Source organism: Lissotriton helveticus, chromosome 8 (genome assembly GCF_964261635.1).
Source record: "Lissotriton helveticus chromosome 8, aLisHel1.1, whole genome shotgun sequence".
Classification (NCBI taxonomy): Eukaryota; Metazoa; Chordata; class Amphibia; order Caudata; family Salamandridae; genus Lissotriton; species Lissotriton helveticus.
In genome coordinates, this window is record NC_136069.1 from 1,712,265,713 (window position 1) to 1,712,291,340 (window position 25,628).

Consider the following 25,628-nt stretch of genomic DNA (forward strand, 5'->3'; position numbering starts at 1 on the left):
TTATCTAGAACCTATCATCCGGGTTGGCCGTAGGGCCGTGCGGGTACTTTCTTCTGTTTAGCAGTTATCGACACTAGGTCGGTTTCTTTTGTCAATTTCTGGGAACTCCTGGGAATTGATAATCGCTACACAGAACGGAGTGCGTCAAGAACGTCGCGGACGGTCGTTAGAGGATGGAATTTTCTAAGCTGTCGAAAAGAGAGAAAATGTCGGCGCAAAGATCTGCATTAGATAAGGTGTTGCGTACAAAATGTTTCTTGCTACAGGTTTTCATGTTGTTCCTAACTGTTTCTATGCTGCTGGTGGGTGGAGTATATTTTGGTTTTCAATCATTACTGCCTTCTGCCTTACCTACTGTTGGACTTTGGCCCTTAGGGCAGGTTCACCCCTAGACTTTTTGCTTGAGATGGTGACCTGGAGATGGTGATTTAGGGATTCTGCGCACTTTCACTGTGTCCCAGTGGAAAGTGCGTGCGCGCTCTACGTGCATGTGCTGAGCTAGGCCTGCCCGCCCATAGGAATGCATGGGGAATGTATGTGTCCCTGGTAGTTCCTGATGCGTGGGGTGTACAGGCTTGAGTCTGGTATGTGTGAACTCGTGAGAGTGAATGCTGCGAGATGGTGTATGCAGCATGTATGTGTCTAGTAGGGAAGCGCCATTTCTAGACATGGCTGTATGTGTGCTGTGAGGGTGCTGGCGTGTGATTGGCTGGAGCTGGCTGGCATGCCAGGCTCCAGGAAGTCTGGATGGGTCTGCCCGATGGTGAGTGGGAGATTAGCATGAGTCATGTGTGGGAGGAGTGTACCTGTGTCCTGGATGGGCTGGGTGCCCCCCTTTGGTGTGTCTAATGACCCAAGCCCTGCCAGTGAATAGAGAGGGTGGTTGAGGTAAACAGAGTACTCAAGAACCAGCTGCGACTGGTTCCGCCCCCACTCTGCACCCTCAGACAAAGGAATGCACTGTATAAAAATGGGGCTGTGTCCCCACTGAAGTTGTTCTTTTCCAGGATCCAGAGGGGGCTGTTGCTGCTGCTGGGCCAGAGGACCGCAAATTGGGGTGTCTCCCTGCCTGGAGACCCAGTGTGCTGGCTCTGGGCCCAGCCTTGTCCCCCCTGCCTGCCCAAGGACTGCTGGGACTCTGCCCTGCTTGCTGAGGGCACCTGGGAGCGCTTTATTTTACTTATAGCGCTTAAGAGCGCTTTATTTGGCTTGTAGCGCTTGGGAGCGCTGTGCCTTCACCCCAGCGCTGAGAGCGCTTTATTTTGAATTGTAGCGCTTGGGAGCGCTGTGATTGCCCCCTGACGCTTGGGAGCGCCTTATCGACCTTTTAAAGCGAGTGCCCACCTCGCTGGTTTGGAACATTCGAGCGGCTGCCCACACCGCCTTTACCCCGGAGGAAGCAGCCCCGCCTTTCCCCGAGCCGAGGAGAAGCCACGGAGCAGCTGCTGACGTCACCCGGGAGCCGCGCTGCCATTGGTTGTGGCTGCGGGAGGCTCGCCGGGTGACCTGTGCTCTGATTGGTGGAGTGAAGGAAGGCGCTGCCTGCGGGGGCCGCCCGAGGCTCCCCGAGCTGGAGAGGAGCCCCGGACCTGCACCGGAAGCCGGTGAGTCACCAGACACGGGAGGGGCGCCGGGACACATTGTCGGTGTCCGCCCCCCCCCCCCCCCCTCGGTAGCGCGTCCTCGCGCTTTGTGTTTTGAGCCCAGAGGCTCAGGGCGCACTATTGCCTCGGGAGTCCCCGGGAGGGGGACTCCCGCTTACAGTGCCCCCATTGGTTCAGAGCCCCGAGAGGCTCGTGAAGGCGACATTTGTTTGTTGGAGCCTGCGAGGCTCAGAGGCAAGTTGTATTCACGAGCCCCAGAGGCTCAGAGGGCATTTGGTGTCTGTGGGGGAGTGGCCCCAGAAGGCCCCACCTTGCCCCCACCTTGTTGTGAGCCCGGAGAGAAGGCTGGAGGTGCCAGATTGGTTTGCGAGCCAGAGAGGCTCAGGGGCCATTTATTTCACGAGCCCAGAGAGGCTCAGGAGACAGTCAGTGGGGCAGAGCCTAGAGAGGCTCCCACGTTGGCCCCATCAATTGCCACACAGTTGCCCAGCACTTTGTGGGCAACTGCTCCGTTTAGGCCCCCCTGGACTTTGGACACAGGGCGTCCTAGCCCCAGAGAGGCCAGTTGGCCTAGGGACAGTCACAGGTGGTGACTTACGTGAGTTGGCGTAATTGTTCATTTTGCTTACACCTCTGAATGTATTGTGATGCATCATGTGTTTTCCTCCTTACACCTCTGAATGAATGTTATGCATTGCATCATGTGTTATGTGCTTACACCCCTACAGGTATTGTGATACATAGGTGGTTGTTTTCTCCCTAGTACAGGTGGTGCTAGTGAGATCCTGTTACCAGTAGTTACTGGTTGTGTGCTATTTTGTGCTATATTCTATGTACTAAGTGCTATTTCTGAAAGTGCTACTTCTGATTCCTGACAGTGGTCCAGGTGGCCCTGTCTTGTACATATCCCCTGTAAATTCTGCCCGTGCCCCTGGCACATTGTAAAGTGTGTGTTTTATCTAATGTGTTTTGGTGTAATACAAAGGCTATTTTTATATAACCTTGTGTGGAGTTTCCTTTGTGGTGGGCCTTTGGTTGTTGTTGCTGGGGTGCGTGCGCAAATACTTAACTTACATCGCCTCCAAGTTTAGCCTTGCTGCTCGCGCCACGTTACCTAGAGGGTGTGTAGGGGTTATCTTGGTGTGTAACTCCCTTGCCCTGACTTGGGAGTGGTGGTCTCTGACTGACTTTGGCGAAAGCCCTGGCCAGCCAGGGATCCCATTTCCAACACCTACCTCTCCTTCTCTTGATCTAAATTTCGTCTCTACTGTTTCTCCACATTCTTTTCACATACTGCCCCAACATGAGCAAGTCAGACGTGCGGAATTTAGAAGCAATTCTTTTGTGCAACTTTTGCATCAGCATCAGTTGGTGGTAAATACTACAAATTGTTGGGTGTGTGGGCTAATGCCACATACCATGGACAGGGGTATCCCGTATTTTGTTCTTCCGTACAGCCCCCAAGGGTCAGTTCGGGCATTCCAAATCATGTTCCATAGTGCACTAGATTCCTACTCCCACCGAGAGCCACGCTCAGCAAGCTTTGGTCCAGGCCCATACCATAAGTCTCTGGCGACAGCGATTGCTGGTCTAGATAGAGACATTTTCGATACTTCACTTATCCCAGAGGAGGAAGTGCAGGCCTATAAGTACCTTAGTGAGGCTGAGTATAGTATATCAGTGGGTGATAGGCAGCTTAAAAGCTCATCTCCAATCTGGATTGTACCTCACCTAGGCCACTTTTGTCTGCAAGGTCGTGGCCGAAATCCAAGAGCCCAGCTTGGGAAGAGCGCTTGTGTGGATACTTACGTTCTACCGATGCTCTCTTCCCCTGTCTTCCTAACTGCCAAGGGTACCTATTTTGTATGTTATGATCGAGCATATACATGGTTACCTCATGACTTCTCGGGTACCTGCTATATTGCAAATCTCTTGCCTCCGACTTTCACTGTTGCTTCAGATTATCACAGAACTAGAGTTGAGAGAGGTGTTATTAGCAGAGAAGATACTGCCGGTCAAGAGGCAGGAGACTTCTTTAAGGGGTTCCTACCTTTTTGGGGCCCTATGGTCAATAGCAGAAATCTGAGACAGTTAACTCGTGTAGTAGAGTCAACTGCTAACATAACCGCAAGTGCCCTTGGTAATTTGACAGCAGAGCTTCAAGCGGATAGGCTTATGACGTTACAGAACCGTATGGTTCTAGACATTGTTCTAGCAGATAGAGGAGGTGTGTGTAAGGTCATCCATTCGAGCTGCTGCATATTCATACCTGATACCGCTCCAACGGTTTATCAAGCCATCTCCAAGTTGCACAAAATCTCGGAGTCCATACACGTGGACGAGGGAGATTGGACGCTTCTAGGATGGTTTTGGGGCCTGATGTCGACCGGGGGTTGGAAGATTCTGATGATTATAGGGGTTGTTGTGACGTTCCTGTTCACGTGTTGTCTTTGTGTACAGTGTGGTCCTGCCTTATGTGGCCTTTGTGCTACAACGTGTATAAGAAGGCCATCTGTTTCCAGAGAGGCATTGATGGATAGAATAATGTTCCAGCAACACCTGAACGATCTGATGAATATCGAGATCGACTCTGATTTCGACTAGTGCTTGCCTACATGAGGGCAAAAGGAGCATCTGAGGTTCCGTGAAAATCGTTACGGTGTTTTGGGCATTGCCGAATATGGGCGAGTTTGGTATCTATGAACCGTAAATGGCGAGTTCGGTAAGTGTACGCGTTTTCGCTACACTACTTGACACGGTTCGCCTGAATTACGTGTTTCTTACCTGAACCCTCGGGTTCCATTTTAGATACGGCATCCATTTTGTTTCTTGCCCTCACGTAGTCAGCGAGCAGGCAACTGTTCGCCTCATGACCCTTTTAGTTCCCAAGCCATACGGAAGACGCATATTCCTTTCATGCGTCTTTATGACCGGAGGAATGACACTGCAGAGGCAAATGGCTCAGCTTGAGGGTAATCTTGCCGTGCCGGCCTATTGTTTCAGCCGTGCATGTGCTGGGATCAAGCTCTTTGATCCTATGATCATGTTTCCAATATTACCCCCACACTCTTTTCTCTAGGTGTGCCTGACTTCCTAGCAGCTGTTCTTGTCTCTTGTCTCTTGCTCATTTACAACTCAAGTGGAATGTGCCTAACGATGGGAAGATGTGCTTTTACAGTTGGGAACCGGTAATGTTACTGTGATTATGTTCCGGGGTTCTGAAAACATGAAAGCGACCCTTTCTGAAGTTTATTGTGGGAACTGGGATGTAACCTTTTGTTCACATGTTGTGCAAAGGCAAAACCTTGTATAAAAGAGAGCGACTCACATATGCAATTTGAAGCAGACTCGTAGAACCTACACGCTGTTGTACTTCTAGTGACTTTTGCCTCCCTGCAGTAATAAACTCTGATCTTTGACGCCGAAGGAAGTCTCCCGTGTCTCTGTCTTTAGTGCGCCGAAACAGGTATCCCACGAAGGTTATAGGTGTTGTTCCCTGGCACCGCTGGGCCTTAATTAGCTCAGTCCTTCAATACTGCATCAGACTCTTGTAACTAAGGGAAGGATCTGGTTCTAGGTGCATTACGAATTGGAACTGGTTCACCTTATAGGCCCCTGTAACAGTGTACCATAGGTACCCAGGGCATAGGTGTTTCCAAGGCCTACCAGGGGCTGCAGCATGTATTGTGCCACCCCAGGCCTGGCCTCCATATTTGACACAACTGGCTGATCACTCAGCTGGGGTAAGTTGGTGTAATCACCTCTTACTTAGATATAGTATCCCTATATCTAACCTTAACTGGACACATATGTTCCTATCAGCCACTCCTATGGAAGGCCTCATCAATCCTGAAGGCAGAGTGCTTAGAAATATGTGAGATGGTGCTCTAGCATGGGCTGAGCCTGTCTGCAGCTGTCGGGAACCACTCCCTTAGCTGTTCCGGGATATTGCCATACCATATACTCTTAAGTGCATTATAATCCTCGCGGTTATATGCTAACTTTGGTTTGGCTTTATCAAAACATGTCGAGTAAGGTGTCATACGATTTGGAATACTATCCCCTCGACAGTTTTGTCGACGGGGATAGCATTCCACCCTTCTAGAGGGACACGACATGTGTGTAGCCTTAACCCCGGTTAAAGTTAACCAGAGCCTCAGCGTCACAAAATGGACGCTGCCACCACAGACACAAGTCTGACCTCCTGCTGCTGGGAGTCCTTCCAATTAGGGAGGCTTGGACAAAGGGTTTCCTGCCTTGGGAGGTGCGAGCACCACCCCAGATAGGATTTTGTGTATTGGATAGGACAGGGCTGAATAGATTGAGACATGCCCGGGGCACACAAGGTGTCCCCGTGCATAAGCCAGTCCAAACCGGTCCTGGGACTTTCCAGACCCAGGCCTGGCGAGGAGCTGGACAAAGGAAAGGGGGTGTAACCGCCCCCCTTCCTGGTCCCACCCAGAGGAGGGACCTAGCAGGTGATCCACCCCTCAGATTGGGAATAAGAGTGGGAGCAGTGCCATAGCACCTCAGATCATCCTGAATCAACTTGAAACTAAGAAGACGACTGGACTTCGACATTCTGCTGCTCAGAAGACTGAAGAGTATCTCCCTTGTGGCCTAGGAGTGGCCACCCTGTGAACACAGGTACCAACCAGCAACTCGACGTCTGCTTTGCCGCCACCTCCCGCCGGAGCCCGAGCCCAGAGCCTGACAAGACCCAGACTCCCAGACTTCTCACAGCCCGATCCACAGTCCCTGCAAAGAAGGGACCCGTGGAAGACACTCGAAAAGCTGACTGCGCAGCATCAGAGGCACCCTCGACATTGTGCTTTGGGGACTGAGAACCCCCACCACCGAGCAGCCCTTGCACCGAAGATCAGCCCCCCAGCATCTCCACGATCTGCGTGGGGCTCTTTTGCATCGTGCCACTCGACGCGCCATCCCGGCCACCAGCCACGTGGTCAGCGGCCATCTTGGCGACGAAACCGACAAACTACACTGCGGGTCTGGTTGCTCCAGATTTGCCCTCGCTCCTGTAAAAGGGAGCACCCGCTCTGACCTTGCTGGTCCGAGTGATAAGCCTTTTTCGATTCCTGCATGGCTTGCATTAGCCAAGGCCTGTTTGCTCCAATCAAGTTGCCGACACCGCCAACAGCGAGAAGCCTGCGTGGGACAGCTCGTGACCGACTTCTGGACGTCCTCGACCCCCGGTGTCTACGTGGCTGCAGAGAGAAGCTACACCTCAACGCCTGTTTGCACCCGACATCGCCTGGTTCCAATCTGGTTCCACGGTAGTCACTGGCTAGTGACTTTGAACATTGTCCCCTCTGCTTTCAGGTCTTCACAACTTCAAATCCACCCTTGGATCCACCGGAACTCTTCACATCGAGCCGCCTGCAGCATCTTCAGCTCCAAGCACCATCGACCAGCGTGACGAACCCCGACACTACTTCGACCCTATGCACCCGCGTCCTGTGGGTGAGGTAACTCAGCAACGCCGGTGTTCACACACTGGTACACACCTCTAGGGCCTGTGTCTTAAGTTTCAGCTTTCTAGGTCACTCGGAAGGTTCCTAACTAACTAACTTTATAACTTTTACGCACCATAGACATTGTATTGGTGAGTGCGTGGACTTTAAACACTGCACCCGAGTCCCCCGAGCCTTTCCGACTTAGTCACTGCTAGTCCCGATCAGCTCCAGCGATTCCCAAGGCCCTAGGCCTGTTTCCTTTTTGATTGGTATCTCTTATACCACTTTCTTAGTATATGGTTTAGGTGGCCCCTAGGGCTCATCCATATTGTGCAACTTTTGTGTATTTTAAACTGTGTTTTGTTTAACGCTTGTGCTTCTGTGCTCATAAAGAGTTCAGGGGATATTTGTAGTTAATAAATATATATGTATTTTCAATATATATCTGTGTGGTGTCCTTTCATGTGGTATTCAAGGGGGTTGTGTATGGTAATACAGCTGGCTTCACATGCCTTTCAGAGTTTAGCCTAAGACTGCTTTGTCCACGTTACCACTAAGATAACTGGTCTATAAGGTTGACTTACAACCGATCATCATAAGGGTTGCTTGGCATGGTACAAGGTGATCACTAGAATTAGTGAGCATTACATATCAGGCCAACTTCTCACAGGCCCCTCCTTGATTCTAGCGTCCATCTACACCACTCTCCAATGATTCTCCTGCCTAGGTCTGTGTGGCCCCTCCCTGATTCTAGCGTCCATCTATACCACTCTCCAATGATTCTCCTGCCTAGGTCTGTGTGGCCCCTCCCTGATTCTAGCGTCCATCTATACCACTCTCCAATGATTCTCCTGCATAGGTCTGTGTGGCCCCTCCCTGATTCTAGCGTCCATCTATACCACTCTCCAATGATTCTCCTGCATAGGTCTGTGCGGCCCCTCCCTGATTCTAGCGTCCATCTATACCACTCCCCAATGATTCTCCTGCATAGGTCTGTGCGGCCCCTCCCTGATTCTAGCGTCCATCTATACCACTCTCCAATCATTCTCCTGCATAGGTCTGTGTGGCCCCTCCCTGATTCTAGCGTCCATCTATACCACTCTCCAATGATTCTCCGGCATACGTCTGTGCGGCCCCTCCCTGATTCCAGCGTCCATCTATACCACTCTCCAATGATTCTCCTGCATAGGTCTGTGTGGCCCCTCCCTGATTCTAGTGTCCATCTATACCACTCTCCAATGATTCTCCTGCATAGGTCTGTGTGGCCCCTCCCTGATTCTAGCGTCCATCTATACCACTCTCCAATGATTCTCCCGCATAGGTCTGTGCGGCCCCTCCCTGATTCTAGCATCCATCTATACCACTCTCCAATGATTCTCCGGCATACGTCTGTGCGGCCCCTCCCTGATTCCAGCGTCCATCTAACCACTCTCCAATGATTCTCCTGCATAGGTCTGTGTGGTCCCTCCCTGATTCTAGCGTCCATCTATACCACTCTCCAATCATTCTCCTGCATAGGTCTGTGTGTCCCCTCCCTGATTCCAGCGTCCATCTATACCACTCTCCAATGATTCTCCGGCATACGTCTGTGCGTCCCCTCCCTGATTCCAGCGTCCATCTATACCACTCTCCAATGATTCTCCGGCATACGTCTGTGCGGCCCCTCCCTGATTCCAGCGTCCATCTATACCACCGTCTCAATGATTCCCGATCATGATGGAGGGGCCCCCCCCTGCATAGGGCTTGCTTTGACCCTTCAAAACATGGTCAATGCTCTTTCTGCACAAGTGGAGGAAGGTTAGCAAATATCTCTCTTCTTGCTTCATCCAAGTCGGCTCTGTTCAAGACAGGATAGCGTTATACTGTGAACCCTGCACGGAGCCCGAGCTTCAAGGGAGCAGAGACAGTCACTTCTCTGCTTCGTTAATGAGACATTGCCCGGAGTCTGGAAACCACACACACATTTATTAGCATTACTATTCATCTCAACCGAGAGACTCCTCTCTATGGACAGACTCCTCTCTGTGGACAGACTCCTCTCTATGGACAGACTCCTCTTAATGGACAGACTCCTCTCTATGGACAGACTCTTCTCTATGGACAGACTCTTCTCTATGGACAGACTCCTCTCTATTTACAGACTCCTCTCTATGGACAGATCCCTCTCTATGGACAGACTCCTCTTTATGGACAGACTCCTCTCTATGGACAGACTCCTCTCTATGGACAGACTCCTCTCTATGGACAGACTCCTCTCTATGGACAGACTCCTCTCTAAGGACAGACTCCTCTCTATGGACAGACTCCTCTCTATGGACAGACTCTTCTCTATGGACAGACTCCTCTCTATGGACAGACTCCTCTCTATGGACAGACTCTTCTCTATGGACAGACTCCTCTCTATGGATAGACTCCTCTCTATGGACAGACTCCTCTCTATGGACAGACTCCTCTCTATGGACAGACTCCTCTCTATGTCAGACACCTCTCTCTGGACAGACTCCTCTTTATGGACAGACTCCTCTCTATGGACAGACTCCTCTCTATGGACAGATCCCTCTCTATGGACAGACTCCTCTTTATGGACAGACTCCTCTCTATGGACAGACTCCTCTCTATGGACAGACTCCTCTCTATGGACAGACTCCTCTCTAAGGACAGACTCCTCTCTATGGACAGACTCCTCTCTATGGACAGACTCCTCTCTATGGACAGACTCCTCTCTAACAACAGACCCCTCTCTATGGACAGACTCCTCTCTATGGACAGACTCCTCTCTAACAACAGACCCCTCTCTATGGACAGACTCCTCTCTATGGACAGACTCTTCTCTATGGACAGACTCCTCTCTATGGATAGACTCCTCTCTATGGACAGACTCCTCTCTATGGACAGACTCCTCTCTATGGACAGACTCCTCTCTATGGACAGACTCCTCTCTAAGGACAGACTCCTCTCTATGGACAGACTCCTCTCTATGGACAGACTCCTCTCTATGGACAGACTCCTCTCTAACAACAGACCCCTCTCTATGGACAGACTCCTCTCTATGGACAGACTCCTCTCTAACAACAGACCCCTCTCTATGGACAGACTCCTCTCTATGGACAGACTCTTCTCTATGGACAGACTCCTCTCTATGGATAGACTCCTCTCTATGGACAGACTCCTCTCTATGGACAGACTCCTCTCTATAGACAGACTCCTCTCTATGGACAGACTACTCTCTCTAGACAGACTCCTCTCTATGGACAGACTCCTCTCTATGGACAGACTCTTCTCTATGGACAGACCCCTCTCTATGGACAGACTCCTCTCTATGGACAGACTCCTCTCTATGGACAGACTCCTCTCTACAGACAGACTCCTCTCTATGGACAGACTCCTCTCTATGGACAGACCCCTCTCTATGGACAGACCCCTCTCTATGGACAGACCCCTCTCTATGGACAGACTCCTCTCTACAGACAGACTCCTCTCTACAGACTCCTCTCTATGGACAGACTCCTCTCTATGGACAGACTCCTCTCTATAGACAGACTCCTCTCTATAGACAGACTACTCTCTCTAGACAGACTCCTCTCTATGGACAGACTCCTCCCTATGGACAGACCCCTCTCTATGGACAGACTCCTCTCTGTGGACAGACTCCTCTCTATGGACAGACTCCTCTATATGGACAGACTGCTCTCTATGGACAGACTGCTCTCTATGGACAGAATGCACAGTTTTGAACACAAGCTACTCACAATCTCTGTAATTTAATATATGATAGCGTAATCTTAAAACATTTATTTTGAGTTGTGAGTAGAACATATGAATTCCTTTATTGTTGAATTTCCTCTGGGTCTGACGTGAACTGTAAACTCATGAGAACCATAGACCCCTCTCCCTGGACAGACTCAGGGATCTCACCTTGGTGTTCAGTTGCAGAGACCTCAGTCGCTGAAGCTTCTCAGTATGAGTTGAGCTTGAGTTCCCCCCGTGACAGCTTCTCCAGAAGAGCTTCTCTCAGGTCTGCAGGGGTCTCACGTGAGAGCTTCTCACCCCCCAGGCTGTGGAGCAAAAGCAGGTGCGTCAGTCGGACCCGGGGTAACTCACCCACAGGGATTTCATTCAAACTCTAAGCCCCCCCTCCCTGAGGGCCGCCTCTGGCACACGCCCTGCAGAGGAGCCCCTGTGTCCGTCTGTCATGTCCAGACCCCACCCAGGACGCGCCGCCCAATCAAACCCATGTCTGGAGCCGCACCGGAGTCTATGAAACCACACGCAGGAGCCTTGGTGCAGCGCACACCCTGGACTGATGCGCTTCAAGGCGCTCTTAGATGTGATGATGAAAGAACAGGAGACTCAGTGCAAGAAAGGCGTCACTTAGGATCGCACCCCACAAGAAAGAGAGAGTTACCCCAGTTAAGCCAAAAGGGACCGGGCGGTTATAACTCACAAAGAACAAGATTCCCTTTGGTGCCGCTGACCCCGAGTAGGATACACTGAACTAAGTCACACGACCCAATGCTCAATGTCTAACAAGGCTATTTGAACAAAATCATTTTCATTGCATACATCTAAAAGCAATGGATAAAATACAATGAATTTTTTAAAAGAATTGTTTGTAAACACAGACTCTCTTGGTTCAGCGCTCACTCTCACATCAGGATACATTGATTAATATTCAGTGAGGCCAAGGTTCATAATCAATTAGAAACCTACGTCACTATATTTCTGCTTTTAATCAGAAAGTAAAAAGTCTGTGGAGACCAGGTGGAAAGTCACTTAGAGACCCTTGGTCTATATATTTAGTTTTAGTTCAATCTAAAGAAAGTGAAACATATGGAGTCTCACCAAAATGTCTTTTAACAGAGAAATTCCAGGTGTGCAGACATATTTTTAATCGCTTTGCACCTTTACAAAGATATGCTTTCTTCAATTAATCTCCAATGTAGTATCCTAAAGATAATGAACCCATTGTTAGTGTCACCTCACTAATGGAGCATTGACATTATCGCTCAGGATCACACAATCTGCTCACGCAGGAAAGCTGGGAGTGAACGTTATATGTTTTTATTCCGTCTCAAAAGCCAACAGACATTCTGTCTCACAGATCTGTCTGCTTTCTGTCTAACAGACCTACTTACATTCTGACTCACAGATCTACACACTGACTGTCAGGGGCCCGCTGCACCAGCTGGCAAATTAATGGCTCAACCGCTGCGCTTGCTGCCTACATGCCACCCGCTCACAGACACAGAAGCACACACAGGTACACACAGACGCACAGACGCACACACTAGGGGGTATCTCACACTTCCAGCGACGAGCAGCTGTCATTGGGCTGTCAAGAGGATGAGACCGGACTTTAAGGAACCATTAAGGGTCTTCCCCCGCCTCACACCCCCTTCAAGTTACGCCCCTGACCATATACTACTTATGGGCAGATCTGCGCCGTTGTTGACATTTTACTCCAAATACCTGAAAAACGAGCTTTAAAGTCTGCCCTTCTGCACCATTAGAGGGGCTTGTTCCACACTCACTTCTCGGACTTGGGTCCCCCCCTTCACAACCCTCACTTATTGCACACCTTGTATTGTCATGGAACGGATGTGCGTTTTTCACATTATAAAATATATATGTGTGAGCCCCACCTACGATGTATATTTAGAAATCAGTGACGTGATAAGAACTGCTCAGCTCTGTACCTCAGTGTCTGTAGTTTGCAGTTTGGATGTCTGAGGCCTTCACACAACTTCTTCACTCCAGCGTCTCCCAGCTCATCATTGCCGCGCAGGTCGAGCTCTGTGAGAGATGTGTTTGTTTCCAGGACAGAGGCGAGGTCTCCGCAGCATGAACCGGTGAGGGAGCAGCTCCACAACCTGCAGGAGACAAGAGATATGGAGAGGAGTAAAGCAGAGCACAGACAGGGGCGTCACAGCTTCAGTTTCATCTTCATTTCCTTCCTGTCCTTGACTTACTCCCCTCTAGCGACACACCCAGGGGCGGTTTCTTTATTAGCGCGTCAGGGCTCAATAGAAATAACAGCCATCACGTTACCACAAAGTAGTAAGGAATGTATATTTATTGCCACATATGTAGATAGAAACTAGAGCGAAGCTCCGTAAGAAAAACGCCATTTGTGTGTTGAAAACTCTCCGCCTCCTGTGATGCGCCGTGCACGGCGTCTCGCGTGCATAAAGGCCATTATTAGTCCCGTGCTTGCAGGTGTGGGTTTCATTAATGGGGAACTACTGCTCAGGACCCACAACACAGTCAGTACCCTTGTTATACTACTGAAAAGGGCCCACAACACAGTCAGTACCCTTGTTATACTCCTGGCCAGGGCCCACAACACAGTCAGTACCCTTGTTATACTCCTGGCCAGGGCCCACAACACAGTCAGTACCCTTGTTATACTACTGGCCAGGGCCCACAATACAGTCAGTACCCTTGTTATACTCCTGGCCAGGGCCCACAACACAGTCAGTACCCTTTTTATACTACAGCCCAGGGCCCACAACACAGTCAGTACCCTTGTTATACTACTGGCCAGGGCCCACAACACAGTCAGTACCCTTGTTATACTACTGGCCAGGGCCCACAACACAGTCAGTACCCTTGTTATACTACTGCCCAGGACCCACAACACAGTCAGTACCCTTGTTATACTACTGCCCAGGACCCACAACACAGTCAGTACCCTTGTTATACTCCTAGCCAGGGCCCACAACACAGTCAGTACCCTTGTTATACTCCTGGCCAGGGCCCACAACACAGTCAGTACCCTTGTTATACTACTGCCCAGGACCACAACACAGTCAGTACCCTTGTTATACTACTGTCCAGGGCCCACAGCACAGTCAGTACCCTTGTTATACTACTGGCCAGGGCCCACAACACAGTCAGTACCCTTGTTAAACTACTGCCCAGGACCCACAACACAGTCAGTACCCTTGTTATACTACAGGCCAGGGCCCACAACACAGTCAGTACCCTTGTTATACTACTGGCCAGGGCCCACAGTACAGTCAGTACCCTTGATATACTACTGGCCAGGGCCCACAGCACAGTCAGTACCCTTGCTATACTACAGGCCAGGGTCCACAACACAGTCAGTACCCTTGTTATACTCCTGGCCAGGGCCCACAACACAGTCAGTACCCTTGTTATACTACTGGCCAGGGCCCACAGCACAGTCAGTACCCTTGTTATACTACTGGCCAGGGCCCACAGTACAGTCAGTACCCTTGATATACTACTGGCCAGGGCCCACAGCACAGTCAGTACCCTTGCTATACTACTGGCCAGGGCCCACAACACAGTCAGTACCCTTGTTATACAACTGCCCAGGGCCCACAACACAGTCAGTACCCTTGTTATACTACTGGCCAGGGCCCACAACACAGTCAGTACCCTTGTTATACTACTGCCCAGGACCCACGACACAGTCAGTACCCTTGTTATACTACTGGCCAGGGCCCACAGCACAGTCAGTACCCTTGCTATACTACTGGCCAGGGCCCATAACACAGTCAGTACCCTTGTTATACTAGTGGCCAGGACCCACGACACAGTCAGTACACTTGTTACACTACTGGCCAGGGCCCACAACACAGTCAGTACACTTGTTATACTACTGGCCAGGGCCCACAACACCTTAGTACCCTTGTTATACTACTGGCCAGGGCCCACAACACAGTCAGTACCCTTGTTATACTCCTGGCCAGGGCCCACAACACAGTCAGTACCCTTTTTATACTACAGCCCAGGGCCCACAACACAGTCAGTACCCTTGTTATACTACTGACCAGGGCCCACAACACAGTCAGTACCCTTGTTATACTCCTGGCCAGGGCCCACAACACAGTCAGTACCCTTGTTATACTACTGCCCAGGACCACAACACAGTCAGTACCCTTGTTATACTACTGGCCAGGGCCCACAACACAGTCAGTACCCTTGTTATACTACTGCCCAGGACCCACAACACAGTCAGTACCCTTGTTATACTACTGCCCAGGACCACAACACAGTCAGTACCCTTGTTATACTACTGCCCAGGACCCACAACACAGTCAGTACCCTTGTTATACTCCTAGCCAAGGCCCACAACACAGTCAGTACCCTTGTTATACTCCTGGCCAGGGCCCACAACAGTCAGTACCCTTGTTATACTACTGACCAGGACCACAACACAGTCAGTACCCTTGTTATACTACTGGCCAGGGCCCACAACACAGTCAGTACCCTTGTTATACTACAGGCCAGGGCCCACAACACAGTCAGTACCCTTGTTATACTCCTGGCCAGGGCCCACAACACAGTCATTACCCTTGTTATACTACTGGCCAGGGCCCACAGCACAGTCAGTACCCTTGTTATACTACTGGCCAGGGCCCACAGTACAGTCAGTACCCTTGTTATACTACTGGCCAGGGCCCACAGCACAGTCAGTACCCTTGATATACTACTCGCCAGGGCCCACAGCATAGTCAGTACCCTTGCTATACTACTGGCCAGGGCCCACAACACAGTCAGTACCCTTGTTATACTACTGCCCAGGACCACAACACAGTCAGTACCCTTGTTATACTACTGGCCAGGACCCACGACACAGTCAGTACCCTTGTTATACTACTGGCCAGGGCCCACAGCACAGTCAGTACCCTTGCTATACTACTGGCCAGGGCCCATAACACAGTCAGTACCCTTGTTATACTATTGGCCTGGACCCACGACACAGTCAGTACACTTGTTATACTACTGGCCAGGGCCCACAACACAGTCAGTACACTTTTTATACTACTGGCCAGGGCCCACAACACAGTCAGTTCCCTTGTTATACTACTGGCCAGGACCCACGACACAGTCAGTACACTTGTTATACTACTGGCCAGGGCCCACAGCACAGTCAGTACCCTTGCTATACTACTGGCCACGGCCCATGACACAGTCAGTACCCTTGTTTAACTACTGGCCAGGGCCCACAACACAGTCAGTACCCTTGTTATACTACTGGCCAGGACCCACGACACAGTCAGTACACTTGTTATACTACTGGCCAGGACCCACGACACAGTCAGTACACTTGTTATACTACTGGCCAGGGCCCACAACACAGTCAGTACCCTTGTTATACTACTGGCCAGGACCCACGACACAGTCAGTACCTTTGTTATACTACTGGCCAGGGCCCACAGCACAGTCAGTACCCTTGCTATACTACTGGCCAGGGCCCACAACACAGTCAGTACCCTTGTTATACTATTGGCCAGGACCCATGACACAGTCAGTACACTTGTTATACTACTGGCCAGGACCCACAACACAGTCAGTACACTTGTTATACTACTGGCCAGGGCCCACAACACAGTCAGTACACTTGTTATACTACTGGCCAGGGCCCACAACACAGTCAGTACCCTTGTTATGCTACTGGCCAGAACCCACGACACAGTCAGTACACTTGTTATACTACTGGCCAGGGCCCACAACACAGTCAGTACCCTTGTTATACTACTGGCCAGGACGCACGACACAGTCAGTACCCTTGATATACTACTGGCCAGGACCCACGACACAGTCAGTACACTTGTTATACTACTGGCCAGGACCCACGACACAGTCAGTACCCTTGCTATACTACTGGCCAGGGCCCACAAAACAGTCAGTACCCTTGTTATACTATTGGCCAGGACCCACGACACAGTCAGTACCCTTGTTATACTCTTGGTCAGGGCCCACAACACAGTCAGTACACTTGTTATACTACTGGCCAGGACCCACGACACAGTCAGTACACTTGTTATACTACTGACCAGGGCCCACAACACAGTCAGTACCCTTGTTATACTACGGCCCCTGACCCACAACACAGCCAGTACCCTTGTTATACTACTGGCCAGGACCCACGACACAGTCAGTACCCTTGCTATACTACTGGCCAGGGCCCACAACACAGTCAGTACCCTTGTTATACTATTGGCCAGGACCCACGACACAGTCAGTACCCTTGTTATACTCTTGGTCAGGGCCCACAACACAGTCAGTACACTTGTTATACTACTGGCCAGGACCCACGACACAGTCAGTACACTTGTTATACTACTGACCAGGGCCCACAACACAGTCAGTACCCTTGTTATACTACGGCCCCTGACCCACAACACAGTCAGTACCCTTGTTATACTGATAGAGCAAGAATTTGCATCGCGACTTGCTCGAGTCAAGAACCTCGAATATTTTATAATCCTATAATCCAATTTGTTCGTTTTACTAATTTTACGTATTTTTGAATATGCGTGTGTATCATAGTGATGCTTGCCTATGTGTTTCATTAATATGAATAACCCTTGTATATAATAATGACCGCTGCTTGAATTTTGCTTCTGCGCATGCGTTAGACACACTCACGTGATGTGACGTAGTTGCAGTTCTGGAGGGAAAGGGTGCGCATGCGTAATAGCCATAAAATGGCTGTCATTGTAATAACGTGGTGAAGCTTGCACCGCTGCTCTTGTGTTATTGTCTGTTGCACTTACCCTTAATTGCATAGTATATTTTTATAAGTAAGAAATATAAAGTAGTTATTCATGATATATGGTACATTCATTCATTTCTATGTTTTAATTTGTTTTCGCTTACTTTTCATGTATCGCGGGAAATGGGGGTCTGAATGTACCAAGAGCCATCTTGAAGGTCCCTTCCACGCATGCTCACGCAGCCCGGGAGAGATGTAGCCTTGAGCAGTGGAACTCAGCCAGCTGGCAGCCACAGTCAAGATGCTCCTGAGAAAAGGACCTGCGGCCCAGCAGGACGGAGTTGGCTGTACCCAAGTTGAAACATTTGTTAATATTTCATTGTATTCCAAAGATTTGTCTCATGAGAACCCCAATCTTGTTAGGCGGTACCCTAGAATGTAAATTAGGTCTTAGAAAAGTCTGTTCTGATTGGTGTGTTAACCCATCCTACCTTAGAACCAATCGAAATTGGGGATTCTGACACTTTGTAACATTGGGGGGTGGCGCACTGACCCGAAAACAGTATAACTAGCCTAGGTTCACCTAGGGAATTTGTCCGACTTGTCTGAATTAGCTGACCTGTCACTGACCCAACGCACTCAATAGGTGACCGAATTTACGGAGCGCTGCGGAGCACTCTGTCCGAATTTGACCATAGACTCAAAGGTTTTACTAAACCTTAAGTGCTGGCGGAGCACTTTGCTGGAAAGTTCGCTAACCCAATCGGGGTTCTGACCGGTAGCTGCAGAGAGGGGGAGCGCAGGCGTTGCTTCTGAACTGCGGGTGCTGGTCGTGTCCTGGTGGTCCGGTCCTGATCCTAATCTGGTTTTCCTGTCCTGTCCTGTGGTGTCCATTCTGCACCTGCTGTCCCATTGATGACTATCCTTCCTTGGGGTATTTCCTGTCCTTAACTGACCCGTGGCCAGGGTTGGTCTTCACACCAGTCTAGGTAAATATCTCACTGAAACGCTAAACTGCACCTTTCTATTTTTCTGTCTTTGCTTCAATAAAGACATACCTTTGCATACGATAATTTTCCATGCTTTCCGCAACCATTGCATATCATAAAGTCAGTTGCATTTAATTTCATAGCGTGTTCCTATGTTACCCTACCTTTTAGAAATCATTTTCTCCATTGCAGTTTGCAATCTTCTGATGTGGTCTATAATTTTCTCTTATAAAACTGACTAAAGTAATTTTCTAGATTTATAGCGTGTTCCCTTTATCATTCCTTCCTATCAATGTATAGGATCACTGAGTTTACTCCAACTTTAAGTATTTCCCAATAGTGTAACTCTAGTACTTGCATAAGTTTGCCCATTTATAGAGGTCCATTCTTGAATTACATTTTTTTACTCTACTTAGCATGTTCCCTGTTCACTATTATTTAGAAAAACCCAAATGATTGCCCTTACATTGTTCCTTTATGGTTATATGATTTTTGTTATCTTGATTATCGACTGCCTTTTAACTGTAAGCCTAATGCTCTTAGAAGACGAATTCTAGATAAAAATCTTAAAACTTCCCAGTTGTCCGTGGTCATTTTATGAAATATCAAGGTTTATAAAGTTGGGTTTGTATTTTGCCTGCCTTTCTTTACAGCTAGCTCCCTGATTCATCGTGTCATTAGGTACCCGTAACGGTGGATGGTAAGTCGGGTACACCTGAAACAATCGAACGGACTCATGGTTATTGGTAGTAGATTGTAAGGTCACCTGATTAATGCAGATGGAGAATTAAAGTATATGGGCCCAAAACCAAGTGGTGAAATTATTGGTCGGGTGACCTGCGATCTCTATCAATACTACTGGCCAGGACCCACAGCACAGTCAGTACCCTTGTGGGACGAGGTGTTTATTCACAAAATAAAATAGTATATTGAAAAATAGACCAACATCACATATTGGGTACTTTTCAGGTGTTCATATTTTGAAGTGCGGACATAAGATAAGGGATACACGGCACAAGTGTGAATTTCCCAGGACGGTGTGAGTAATCCCTCTTTATATATGTAATTAGATTACAAAAGCACTCCTCATTGTCAATGTTTAACTCTTAATGTTGGCTCCTGGGTAAGTATTCATTTATCTCCACTAGGTCTCACCCTATAGTGGTGCTTTCCGTAGCTCGGCTGTGCTGATAAACTTCTGACCCAAAATAGCGAATTTGGGGTCAAGGGCTTACTGCTGTTCACCTGCAGGTGGGTTCTGTTTTCTTACAATCACCCGACCTCGGGATTGTTATGGAATTACTATGAAATGTTGTTTTGTTGGAAGTTAACATTTTTCACCAAAGTTCCTGTCACGGATATTGTTTCTCTTGCCTGTCTTGATGCTTGTACACGTCACTTGAGACGCTGATATTTGGTAATAAACACAGTATTTGTCTTTTTAATGTGTATTCCTGCCCGATCTACACGCAGGCATCTGTGGGGCTGTCAGAGAAGTGTGTTCATCCAGGGTGGAGACAGACACGTCTCCACCGCGGTCAAGCTATGGTCGGCCTGCTTTCAAATTCGGCGTTCAGCCATAATGTTGGCGGTAAGAACTCCTCGTCACAACAGAGTATGCTCATCGCCAACATTTAAATCAGGCCTAAGTCTATGAGTCTGACTCAGATAATCCGTTTCTGGGTTTGTGGTTCATTCAGCAAAGGGTGAACTTATCTCCAGAGACAAAAAGTTCAGATTATAAAGAAAGATCTGATCAGTTTTGAGAAACAACAAATTCTCTCTTCAAATGTTACCCGTGATAGTGCGTTTGTTGCCTCCATCTATTTAAATGTAAATGTAAATGTAAATGTAAATGTCGCCTATGGAATGCTGTGGAACCCCTCCTGGCTTTCCCTGTGAAGTGTCCACTCCTGGGCTCCCCCAGGGTGAAGCCAGGCATCCTTAGCGCTGTTGGGGCCGGTGTTTAGAATAGGCACCGAGGCGAGAATTAACAGGTCCGAGGAAATTGAGCCCGAGAACCCGCCGAGGCGGGAATCGAACCCTGGTCCCGGGCCAGACCTCTGCATCAGGGTCTGCCGCTCTAACCATTGAGCCATGTTTCCTGCCCCTCTTCACTCCCATCTGTTGAGCGTTTCAAGGCGCTACATTTGAGACAGACCCTCTCGTTCTCAGCTTTAATTTCAGTGTCGGAAGATGCGAGCGAGGTTTGTTCTACCGAGTGGAGGCTTCTAATGGAAGACGTATCATTGGCCCGGTTCCTGATATCTCGTTACAGTTAAATACAAGCGAGTGAGGCCGGAGGCTCGAGGGGGACAGGTCGTAACGAGAGGAAGTTGTTCTTGAGAAGAGACTCGACGCAAATGACCCCGTCAGAGCTTTCAGCAGGTTCCTTCGACACAAAAATAATATCCCTCCTTCTCTGGCAGTGATCCTCAGAATGTAAGTGTGACCCTGGCTCGTGGTCACCTGTGTCCGGGTCTGGTGGCGCAGTGGACTGAAGCATCCACTGCAGGGGCCTGGGTTCGATCTCATAGTCACAGGTTCTAATCACAGAGGGTACACTCAACCTTTCATCCGTCTGAGGTCGATAAAATGAGTACCATTGAGGTGGGTAACAATATACATCTGTTTTTCAGCGCCTTTAGACCCTTGGGTGATACGTGCGCTTTACAAATACACATGTGATGTGATGTTATGACCCTTCCAGGAGGTGCGGGTGCAAACTGTTCCCACCTGCTGCTGAGATTCAAGTGCAACATTCAGGATGGAAACCATGTGAGATAGCTCAGTCGGTAATGCACATGTCCGAGTTCTTTGGGTAACCTGCAGCCATTCATTTCAACTCTGTGTGTTTTCAGTGGCCCTGCAGCCATGGGAGGGGCCCAACAGGCAGAGGAGTGTGGACAAGGAATTATTCCCAGCGCTTCCTCTGATGCCTGGGTGCTCTTGCGCACATCTGTCCCCCTACGGGCTCTGCGATGCAGTTCTACAGAAAAGAAGCATCAGCTTCTCAGCTGCAATGAGGGGCCACGAGCAGCCGAGGGTCCAGGGAGGGGGTCTCCCCATCACCCTGCACCCTCCATCAGAGATGCACAGAACTGCCTGAGGGGGGGGGTGTTAGTTTACAGTGCAGTGGGCAGGGTGCAGTGTGACTGCCGTGTGAAGTGGGGCAGGGAGGCTTCTGGAATGAGGATGGAGGGCAGAAGAGCAGTGAGGGGGCAGTGCTGCAGATGCAGGGGGGAGAGGTGGCAGACAGCAGGAGTTGTAGTGTTCAGGGGGTGTCCTCTGATGTAGGGCAGCTGTGCTGACAGGGTGCTGAGAGAGACTGCGGATGCAGTGTTGGCGGGAGGACAGTGGTGGCGCTGTGCTGTGGGTGCAGTGTTGGTGGGACGACAGTGGTGGACCTGTGCTGCGGATGCAGTGTTGGCGGGAGGACAGTGGTGGCGCTGTGCTGTGGGTGCAGTGTTGGCGGGAGGACAGTGGTGGCACTGTGCTGTAGATGCAGTGTTGGAAGGAGGACAGTGGTGGCGCTGTGCTGCGGATGCAGTGTTGGCGGGAGGACAGTGCTGGACCTGTGCTGCGGATGCAGTGCTGGCAGGACAGGAGGACAGTGCTGGTGGTGTACTGTGGATACAGTGTTGGCAGGAGGACAGTGGTGGCGCTGAGCTGCGGATGCAGTGCTGGTAGGACAGGAGGACAGTGGTGGTGCTGTGCTATGGATGCAGTGTTGGCAGGAGGACAGTGGTGGACCTGTGCTGCGGATGCAGTGCTGGCAGGAGAACAGTGGTGGCGCTGTACTGCGGATGCAGTGCTGGCAGGACAGGAGGACAGTGCTGGTGGTGTACTGTGGATACAGTGTTGTCAGGAGGACAGTGGTGGCGCTGTGCTGCGGATGCAGTGCTGGCAGGAGAACAGTGGTGGCGCTGTACTGCGGATGCAGTGCTGGCAGGACAGGAGGACAGTGCTGGTGGTGTACTGTGGATACAGTGTTGGCAGGAGGACAGTGCTGGACCTGTGCTGCGGATGCAGTGCTGGCAGGACAGGAGGACAGTGCTGGTGGTGTACTGTGGATACAGTGTTGGCAGGAGGACAGTGGTGGCGCTGAGCTGCGGATGCAGTGCTGGTAGGACAGGAGGACAGTGGTGGTGCTGTGCTATGGATGCAGTGTTGGCAGGAGGACAGTGGTGGACCTGTGCTGCGGATGCAGTGCTGGCAGGAGAACAGTGGTGGCGCTGTGCTGCGGATGCAGTGCTGGCAGGACAGGAGGACAGTGCTGGTGGTGTACTGTGGATACAGTGTTGGCAGGAGGACAGTGGTGGCGCTGTGCTGTGGATGCAGTGTTGGCAGGAGGACAGTGGTGGACCTGTGCTGCGGATGCAGTGTTGGCAGGAGGACAGTGGTGGCGCTGTGCTGCGGATGCAGGGGGCAGTAGGACAGTGGTGGCGCTGTGCTGCGGATGCAGGGAGCAGTGGCTCACATGGGGGGGCATTGCTGGCTGCCCGGTGAACGGTAGCATGAACTTATCGCGCCTCTGTAGGACATCTTGCTCTCCAAGGGAGAGATGTGGCGCAGCGGCTAGGGTGCCTGACTCCGGACTACGGGTTCACGGTTCGATCCCCGGCGCCGGCTGCAGGTCAGCCCAGCACCGTGTGACTCTGGGCAATAGCTCGCTTAATCTTCCCGAGGGCCCCCAGCGCGGTACACCTCTCCAGAGGTAGCTGTGCGCTTCACAAATACTGGTATTTCAGTTCATTTCATTTCCCAGGAGCTGTGAAATGGCGCAGGATGTGACCGTGGACAGATATCGCGCTCGTTTGGTGAAAGTTTGCACAGTGTCCCATCCCCCCGCATGCACAGGTGTCTCCTAAGAGATAAAAAATATCTGTTAGTGATATATGCCGTGTCCATGAAATACAAGCAACACACTGGCGTTCCATCGCTGACCAGATATCGCCTCTGGAAATATCGTGATACAAAAATATTGAATGGAATATTGATATATAAAATATTGTGACATGAATATCGATGTAAACAATATCCTATACTTATAATGGTGAATACAAAAATATCAGGAACAAATATTGTTGGCATTTATATCACTGTATACAATATCCTCTACGGACAGACTCCTCACTATGTACAGACTCCCACCTACAGACAGACCCTCATTATGGACAGACTCCTCTCTACGGACAGACCCCTTTCTATGCTGAGACTCCTCTCTATGGACGAACCACTCTCTATGGAAGGACTGAAGACTCTGTCCGTAGACAGCAGTCTGTCCATAGTGTATATGGTGTCGACGATGTTTCGATCCCTATGCTGAGATGAGGGGATCATCCTCAGGACATTGTAATTCATACCTGTGTTAAATTTCCTTATCTACTTCAAGCCCAGATAGAAATTTAAAACATATCACATAGACAATACATCAACATGGATTGACAATTGGGGAAAAGGGGGAAGAAATATCGGGAGAAAAGAGGTATAAAAATGATATAAACATAATGTACATAATTTAGACAGGCATGTGTGACCAGTGAGTATCATAATACCGATCCATGTGACAGGGTGCCCTAATATCAACATAATTTACAATACATGTGGAATAAATTACATTACAAGAGGGTTGGACGAATTTCTCCGTGGAGGAACGATATGGTATGAGGGACATTTCAGCAGGTGTGGGAAGTCCCGTTTAAATAGATTCACACATGGCACGCACCTGAGAAGAATGCCCGTTGGTGCTACCGGACCTGCGCTGCTATGATGCGATAAATCGTAGCCAAGGCCAGTACCTTAGGAATTGTACATGGCCGAAGAACTGTGAAAAATCTAAAAAGTGCGGGCGCGGGTGAAATTAACAATGCCGAAAAGTATCAAGGAGTGCGGTGCAACAAGGCGGATCATGGCGCTAACCTACGAAAATGCCGGAGTGACAATAGTCGTATGTGGAGATAGCCGGTTAAGTTTAAAAAAAAACATTTATTCTGCAAGTGAAAGAGGCATATAGGGGCAGATTTACAAGCCCCTTGCGCCTCTTTAACGCCGCCGTTGCGTCACTTTTGTGACATAACAGCGGCGCAAAAGATGCGCCATGGTGCGGGGTATTTACAACGTGACGCATCCGGGAGATGCGTCACGTTGTAAAGCAGGGGGGGTGTTCCGGAGCAGGAACACCTCCTAAAAGTGGCTGAGTGAAATCTACAAGATTTCACTCAGTCACTTTGGGGCCCATGCTGCGTCAAAACCCTGCGCCTGATTGACGCAGCATTAACAAGATAGGGCACCCTAGAGCATTGCGTCGCGATGCAACTCCAGCAATACGTCACTTTTCGGCACAGTTGCGTGACGCATCTGTGCCAGTTTTGCCCCATGGTGCCCCGCATAGTAAATGCGGCGCATCCATGGTGGCGGAGGCGTGGCGCACAATAAGTGGCGCATCCCTGCTGATATGCAGGGATGCGACACTTATTGTAAATATGCCCCATAGTGATTAAGATGCTACATGGAACATCGTGCAAGCAGCAGTGGCTGGTGCTGTCCTTACAGTCATACAACGGCGCGCTGGGTTCTCGATGCAGGTTTGCAATGAGAATCCGGTAGCTGGGGAGGGGGAATTAGAGTTAGGGAATGGAATGGAATGGAATGGGACCGTACTGAGGCATGCATTTTGGTGTCCTACGTGCCGCTTACCTTAGAATCTGTAAACTCTTGTTAAAGTGGCAGAATTTAGCCTAAGGAGAGAGAAACAAGGGGGAATGAGGAGCCGGTACGGCCGTCATAATTCATAAACTAGGGCAGATGGAAACAACCAGTACTCTTACCGTGTGGTTGATGAGCAGTGGTCCTAGAATGGGGTCCAAGCCGACAGTCGAGACGATGCTCAGAGTGACTGTACGCGGCTTGGAACTGAAACTCCATTAAGTTTGGGCCGATCATGTGACAGTGACCATGTGACTGGGTGAAGGTCAATAGCTCTTAGGCTAGGAGAAGTGAGCTAATGAGTCGGCCATTTTAGAAGGGTGCGAAGTGAAGGTCTCATGCTTCTGCATAGGGAGAGGTAAACTAATGAGGTGGCCATTTT

General features: G+C 49.9%; 1 protein-coding gene across 1 annotated transcript in view; it reads right to left on the reverse strand.

The window, feature by feature from the left end:
* The window catches only part of LOC144774144 (NACHT, LRR and PYD domains-containing protein 12-like), a 518,892-nt gene that overhangs the window by 11,753 nt on the left and 481,511 nt on the right, over window positions 1-25,628 (reverse strand). The window contains exon 9 of the mRNA XM_078659163.1: window positions 12,775-12,948. Within this exon, the coding sequence (XP_078515289.1) occupies window positions 12,775-12,948 (174 nt within the window). The remainder of the gene's footprint in view (window positions 1-12,774; window positions 12,949-25,628) is intronic.